The 7632-nt window shown below is 40.8% G+C and overlaps 2 protein-coding genes across 2 annotated transcripts in view; one reads left to right on the top strand and one right to left on the bottom strand.

The window, feature by feature from the left end:
• Positions 1-5726, top strand: ecrg4a (ECRG4 augurin precursor a). The gene is made up of 4 exons (XM_047600892.1): positions 1-244; positions 3712-3759; positions 3895-4064; positions 5127-5726. Exons 1-4 carry the CDS (start codon positions 175-177, stop codon positions 5274-5276), a joined length of 438 nt encoding a protein of 145 aa, XP_047456848.1. The 5' UTR covers positions 1-174; the 3' UTR covers positions 5277-5726.
• A 52-nt stretch (positions 5727-5778) lies between these two features.
• uxs1 (UDP-glucuronate decarboxylase 1) overlaps positions 5779-7632 on the bottom strand; it is a 32300-nt gene continuing 30446 nt past the window's right edge. Inside the window, exon 15 of the mRNA XM_047600891.1 lies at positions 5779-6549. Within this exon, the coding sequence (XP_047456847.1) occupies positions 6418-6549 (132 nt within the window). The 3' untranslated portion in view covers positions 5779-6417. The remainder of the gene's footprint in view (positions 6550-7632) is intronic.

The following is a 7632-nucleotide window of genomic DNA, read 5'->3' as shown; positions in this document are numbered from 1 at the left end:
CTGCAGCCTGGTTTCTGTATAGGCAGGACGAGGTAAAAGAGACATTCCATTGCCACAGGCCAGTTTCCACTTGGAAAGTCTGGGTTGCAGCCCACTCTTCGCTCTGGTTGTGCAGCAGCTTCTGCATGCTTGTTGTCTTTTAGGAGCTCGGGAAAGACTCTGATAGGGTACAAGATGGCATGTCGGCAGCTGTATTTGAGGTCAATGGGACTGGCGGTTGTGCTGGTCCTTTTAGCGCTAAGCGGTAAGCACAGTTTCATATTTTTCTATGACCTTTCATCTGCTTCACGTCAGCTCGACATTTACAGTGTCGCATCTTTTACTGCACATAACTGTGTCCATCCTCGTCTGATCTTCTACTAGCTTTTTGTTGTAGATCAGTTTGTAATAGCACCAGTAGCTCCAAAGATGAACAACTGCAAATAAGTATGTGAGATAAAAAAAAGGCACTGAGGCACTCAAGAGGGTGATTATAAAAAAAAAGCCTTTATTACTAGTAAAGTAACTACTAATAAAGGTTTTTCTTTTATCATCACACTCTTGAGTGCCTCACATAAATTCAACTTTGATTCCAGAACTGAAGAGCACGAGAGGGACACCATTTTCTACACCCAAGTAACACTCAGTACTTTGACAGATGCGTGAGATAAAATTGTCTCTTTGTTCTTAGAAACCATTTCAGTATAATGTTCACAAGCTAGTTCTTTTTCGCAGTCTTCTTTTAGACACAAATCTTGGCTAGCTGTCATGCACAACATTTACAGAGGCCAGTGATGCTGATTGAAACAGCATTTTGTACGCTTTTCCCTTTTCTCTTTAACCCTTTATGGGGGCAAGGAACCATATATGGTCACTTTGGCACTCATTTTAAATTGCGTGGGTTTGGAAGCTTGCGGTTTTCATCCAGCTAATCAGAGAAGATCAACGAAACATTCTCAGGTCAAATGTAGTCTTCAAGGTCCACCTGCATGAACGCGGAGCATAATTGATTTATTAGGTGCCATGAAGAAGTGGAATAAGGTTGTCTAATGTGATAATGTTGACAAGTGCCTGACTCAGCCCTCACTCAGGTCTAAATACATGTTTACATTTGTTTACTACTTAAGGGCACAAAATCATAGAAAAATGTCACAAAAGTAAACAAGTCTTCTCATGCCCTACAATAACACTCAAGGGTTGAAATTCTGAATTCCCAAGTATTTTAAAGAGTGCCCTATAGAGTGTAAAGTACAATACTAAAAGTATAGCAAGAAATATACTTTTAATCTAATCTTTTACCCTTATGTAGCCTTGTATTTTGTTGACTATAGTTTCTGTGGAAATCGCCTTCAGTTACAAGTCTGAATGCCATCACCACAACACAAAAGGAAAGCCATATGATACTCAACAATGAAATAACAAAGTCTCTGTATATTTGAAGACTAAAAGTTGTCTGAAAAATGACCAAATACACAAAGACACAAGAACACACTGTATGCTATACTTGGAAAGTAATAACAATAATGTGAACAAAAAACATGCAATGTGATGGTGAAAGGTAAACTCACTCTGAAAGAGTTATTTGATTTCTTCTGCGCTAAGTTATAACTTCCAAGGTTGGTCAGCTGCAGTGCTACGCTATGTCAAACCACACTGTGGAGAATGTTGGGTTTTTAATGTCCAGCTAAGGTAATCTGTCCGCAAATGCCTTCAGCTCCAGTGGTGTTCCACATGGCTCTACTTTAGGACCACTGGTTTTTAATCAGGCGTACAGTCTCACCAAGTGCAGCAGATACTCCAATGGACATCAACCATGCATAACATTATGGCGTCCTGGCTAATGTTGCATAGGTCTTCCTTGTGCCTCCGAGTCTGTGTGGTACATAAGTAACATCCACATGAATGCCAGGTTCAAAAGTTTCTCAGCAGAACATTGAGTTGTCACAAGATGCTCAGTGTTATCCACTTCGCCTGTCAGATTTCCATGGCATCCAGAGGCATTCAATAGAAAAATAATTGCTCTTTTTGTAGTAGTCAGCTTTTTGCAAAATCAGATTTTTTTCTTTATATAAAAAAAACAGCTCCCACGCTAGCAGCTAGCTCTGTGAAGTCTAAATGCTAACATCAGCATGCCAGCACGTCAGCTTGCTAATGTTTAGTAAGTTCAACAAGCAGTATTTTTAAAAGTTTAATTGTGCACAAAGGTTGTGCCAGTAAATTTTTCCAGTGCAGTCATCAAAAGAGTAACAAGCAAAGCAAGTATGTTGGTGGCTCAACCGAAAATTTAACCAATCACCAAAGCCAGAAACAAACATTTGTCTTCCTCATGGAGAGAAAATGTTTGGCATGGCATTTTCATAGACACGGAGTTGCGTTTACTGTTATTATGAAGTGTAAACAGTATTTATTGGATAATGCACATATGTGAAATGGTTCACTTTAGTCTACTGATGAGGGGGAGAAGAATGAGATATGCGAAATGGAAAAGAATGACAGACTTTAACGATCCACAAGAGAAACTGACTGGTCATAGCAGCTTAGAAGTTACAAAAAGACAAGCTGTTCTACAGCTGTATAGAGTAGGGAATAAAAGAAGTTCTGTAGTGTTCACTATGGCAGCGGCGCTGAATCAGTCTGTACTGTACACAGTGAGAAGGCAAACATATGCAAGCAATTTCCTGTTTTTTTCCATCCCTAACCACACAGTGAAAATGTTTGGTGCCGAAGCTCGACGAAGTCTACCCTAAAAATGAATGAGATTTCTGTGCATTTTAATAGAATTGTGAAATTGATCTGGATTGGTTTTCTGTTTTAATTTTTAAAAACAAACAGATGAAACGAAACCTCGGACGTAGCTCTGAGTGAACTTCAAGTACAGAAGGTCATCTGACTAAACTGGTTCGGAGCAGTAAAGTAAGAGATATCTTGGGAGTGCAGTGAGCATTTTGTGAGCATTTTGCATTCATAGTGCAGCACCACTGCTCCAGTGTGACAGAGGAGCCGCAGGAGGAAGTCACAGTAGTAAATACATTTACATGCAAACTAAAAGGCTAGTCAAGAGGCTAGTCTCTAGGACGAGAGCTGGCGAATTATCCTTTGACTGTGGTTAATGCTCCGCTTTGAGATTTTCATCAATAATCAAAAGTGAGAATAAACTCGTGCTGGAGAACTGATTCAGTAAAAATTTAAAAGTGAAGCATGTAAAACTAGAGAAGCTAATCAGAAAAAAATGCTGTACTGCAAACAGCATAATGAGGAATACATGCATTTTTGAAGTAGTCTGGATGTTTGCTGGTCTAAAAATATGTGCTCAATACACAAGTTCAGCTGTATTAATGGGCAAAAGAAATTCTGTTTAAACTGATTATCAACCATGTGTGCAGCCAATTTACAAAGCAGTTACACTGCCACAACATTAAACCCACTGGTAGGAGAAGTAAATAATGTTATTTAGACATGGCACCCCCACCCCATAGCAAGTCATCCCCATATGGCCTCCATATTCACTAGATCCCAAACTGATCAACTATCTGTGGGACGCATTGGAACTAGTCTGATCCATAGAGGCCAATATCAATTCTCTGGTGAATCGCAGCTGTTTTGGAGGCACAAGCGAGACCTACACAATATTAGGGAGGTGGTCATAATGTTATGCCGGATCAGTGTACATTAAATCTAAAAAATAGCATTTGTTCTGCACCTCATTATGTCTCTGCTGACTTCCCTATACAGATGTGTCCAGTGACAGCACCTTACACAAGATCTTAAGGAAAAGAGAAGGTAACATTTACACGGGCTTATGTCACAGTAATCAGTAACAGTGATGCTGCTGGTTATAAAATAAACTGCAGTCATTAGTGTTTGTTTTTCTTAAAAAGTAAGTTTTTTTTTTTGCCGCATGGTGCTTCCACCCAGTGGCCGAAGCTGGCACTACCCCATCCAAGTCCTCTGTTGCGGTGCCTCCCCCAAAGGCTCTAGAGTTCCTGGCAAAGCTGAGGAGAACCAAGAGGAACCTTTGGGATCGCAGCCGACCTGACGTGCAGCAGTGGATCATGCAGTTCATGTACATGGGATATGATGAGCAGGTAAGTTCCAAGAGGGAGATGGACAAACTTTGCATGTAGATTTATAAACCATTGGGAAATTGCTGTTGCCTTATCAGCTTTCGCAAAAGCTGAAAACCCGTACACACACGGTACAGGAACATAAAGTTCCAACGTCAGACTGGACGGATTTTGAGCCAGTAAAAATTAGGTTTCAGATCTGCCCCGCAGCAAGGTTTACTTTTGTTATCTTTAAAGACGTCTTGTCAGTTCTGATTAAACCAACTGACTTCGAGTTACAAATCTGTCCCCAAAACCTTGATTTCTTGCTCTTTTAGTTACAAATGTACACTTTTATTGATAATAACAGGATATCCAGAGGCATTAAAACCTGGCAAAAAAGGGAAAGCACAATCAAAACAACATAAATAAAAAGCACATACACAGAAAATATGGATATTTATATATATATATATATATATGTATATATATTTCAGATGTGTGGAGGACAAAGATGTGGAGTAGTCTCGTGTGTAAAAAGATGCTTTTCAAAAGGCACATTTATCCTGTAAACGCCGTTATAGGACTCATGGAAAAATCCAGTCGTGGAGCTAAATGCACGACAACATGAATTTCCTCTTTTATACAAATACGCTCGCAGAGCTAGATTCACTTTTTCTTTTCTTTTCCAGGTCAGTGACTGTCGGGTAGAATTCACAAGGGACAGTAAAGGATGGAAGGAACACATAGTGAGAGCGAAAGAAAAAAAAAAAAAAGCAGGAGTAGAGTGCACAAAATAACCAGCCACTGCCACTATTTTTGACAGCTGACAGTGTCGAAGTGTTTCAGCCAGCTACAGTATTTCTGCAACAGCCTTCACGCATGACAACCTGTGTATATGTCATTTTCTGTTGCTTCCTAAAAAGGCCAAAGCTGTCAAATCACTGGCCTTTTCAGCGCCTGCCTTTCACGAACCGTCTTATTGGCACAACTGCGCGCGCTGATGGTGTCAGCAGACATCTTATCAGCCGCCCGCGTTGTCTATAAGCTCCGAGATTTGTGTCGAGCAGCGAGTCACGTCTGTGGTGTGTTGTTCCTCGCCAGAGGCTGGAGACTGACCTGGCGTACTGGATGGACCACGCTCGCGCCAACGACCAGGGGCGTCAGCATCACTACGATGAAAACGCCGCCATCGCCCCGCGCGACACCGCTTCGTACAGACACGGCGCTAACGTCAACTACGACTATTACTAGCTCCGGTCCCGTGCACACGCGTTCAGGTCGTGCTTCCATCACTTCAGAAGGCTTCACATTGAGTTACATTCGCTTTATCCTCATTTTAACCTAAACGTACCCTTAATCTAAACCAGATCTTCATACACGGACTCAATAGTTTACATCATAGAGACTTACTTTACGCTTGGTCTCCACAATGTGACGGTGTAAACAGATTTGGACAACACAAGTTTAAACAGACACTGCTTCTGTGAAGAGTCAAATAGTTTGTTTGCCTGAGTCAGAGGACACACAGGGTACTCTTTTCATTTTTTAAACTTTCTTTCAACTAGCTCTCTTCATCCTTACGTACTAGTTAGAAAAAAGAGACATAACAGTGACATAAACTGTCGCCTCCCCGACAACTACAGCTAAGGCTTTCAGGCTGGTTGTATGAAATCATGTCAAAATAAACACGTCTGTACTTTCTCTGTCGCCTCCTTTTTTTTTTTTTTTTAAACACTTAACCAAACAGCTGTAGAAAAAAAAAACATCTTAACTATCTATACCATACACAAAATATTGGAAATATTTTATTAAAATAGCATCTTCACCTCAAACTGATAATGCACATCCTGACATGAGACATCACGATGTCTCGAAAAACCACATACTGATGTCGTGAGAGTCTTTCTCGAAGGTTTTTGCCCACTGAGGAGAAGAGGACAAATCATCCAGTGGGGAAAAAAAAAACAACCCGGGCGGCTCATCTCTAGAGACGAAAGTTCATGAAACGGATTAAATAATAACAAAGCACAGATGCACAGTCAGGCTGTTTGCACGATTCTCACGCCTGCGATTTAAATAGCAAAAAGCACAAATTCACAAAAAAAAAAAAAAAAAAAGGTAGGCTGGATTTCAGATTTGTTGCCTCTCTGATTCAGGCTTGTCCGTTAGTCACGCGAGCTCCGGTTAAGGACGCTTTTAGCCACGACGCAGCCGCAGCTCCAACACAAAGGCAACGCCATCTCGATAGAGTTTTAAGACAAAGCGCCGCGGCCTCTCATCAGAGGAGACGCCGTGTCCGCGGGGCGCATTACTCAGCAGTGTATTTCAAAGAGCGGCTCTTTAAGGACTCTCTCAGTTTTGTCGGAGAATGTGTGAGGGTGGAGACCCTGCTTCAGTTGTGCCTGGGTCTTCCTTTCTTCATGCGGGCGGCCTTCGGTTTGGGGATGTACTGGTTGTTGGCCTGGTGCTCCAGTTCTCTACTGAAGTACTGGATGGTTTTGTTCAAGCCTTCCTCCAGGGGCACCTGCCGACACGGGACACAACGTTCAGAGTCTACCACTATACAAATACATGAAAAAAAGACACCAGATTGATTAAAAGTGGATTAAAGCACGGGTCTTCAACAGGGGGTGCTGCACAGGTGGGTCCTGAAATCTTTGGTTGATTAGACATTCTTTATATACTTTTTTTTAATTTCCCCCCACAAATATCTTTAAATGCACATTAGCATGAATCCAACCTTCCAATATTATTATAGCAGGTAGGGGGTCCCTACCTAATCTCTCATCAGCGTAGGGGTCTTTGGATTAAAGGATTATCTATCCATCTATCTACTGAAAGTACACCACAGTATTTATGTGAGAAGTCTAAGATGTACAAATACAATCAACATGAGTGTCTAGAGCCACTAACTGAAGGCCTTAATGACTCGTCTGCGTCAGAGGCCGCCTACATGAATGAGTTCCTTTGATTATTGACGAACGCGCTCCTTGGTCGCCTATAATGCAGAGGAAAATAAACTCTGGAGTTATTCCTTAGCGGAACACGCAATAGCTTTAGAGTAGCCCCACAGGCGTTACGCTGAATACTTATACCGTTTTGCATTAATTATTAAGCATCCGATGCCAACATAAAGAACCAGACATCAGCTAAGACATGCGATGAATAATTCATTCTGCTCAGAATGAACGTCAGCAAGGTTGCGAAAATCTGTGAGATCTAATGTGAGATCTTTTTTTTTTTTGCTTATGTGCAATATACTATAATTAGACTTGACAGGTAATATAATATATTATAACAGAGCATATGATGTACAAGTAACTGTAACAGAGAAATGATACAAACTTTATCAAAATGTTCAAGTTACAAATAACTGTGTAAAATCTCTTCATTTATTTTTTTAAATCACATCTGAATTAGAAGAAACTAGAAATGTCCTTTGACCTAATGTGACAAACTCTGAGGCGACTAAGTCCCATCAAAGAAATGCTGCAATTAGGATTTAATATTTTTGTTCATTTGCTTCTGTATAAAAATAGCAGCCTGACCTTGCGAGATACCATCCATATTGCATCTTAGTCGCTCTGCAGTACAATAACATTCATCA

Source organism: Mugil cephalus, chromosome 12, assembly GCF_022458985.1.
Source record: "Mugil cephalus isolate CIBA_MC_2020 chromosome 12, CIBA_Mcephalus_1.1, whole genome shotgun sequence".
NCBI classification, from domain to species: Eukaryota; Metazoa; Chordata; class Actinopteri; order Mugiliformes; family Mugilidae; genus Mugil; species Mugil cephalus.
The sequence above is the reverse complement of the archived record's forward strand: the minus strand, read 5'-3'. Positions and strand labels throughout refer to the sequence as shown.

Excerpts from the sequence above, each read along its gene's own strand:
- ecrg4a (XM_047600892.1), top strand. The coding sequence starts at position 175 with ATGGCATGTCGGCAGCTGTATTTGAGGTCAATGGGACTGGCGGTTGTG. Across the intron at positions 245-3,711 it reads GGTCCTTTTAGCGCTAAGCG|ATGTGTCCAGTGACAGCACC; the intron begins GTAAGCACAGTT and ends TTCCCTATACAG. Across the intron at positions 4,065-5,126 it reads ACATGGGATATGATGAGCAG|AGGCTGGAGACTGACCTGGC; the intron begins GTAAGTTCCAAG and ends GTTCCTCGCCAG.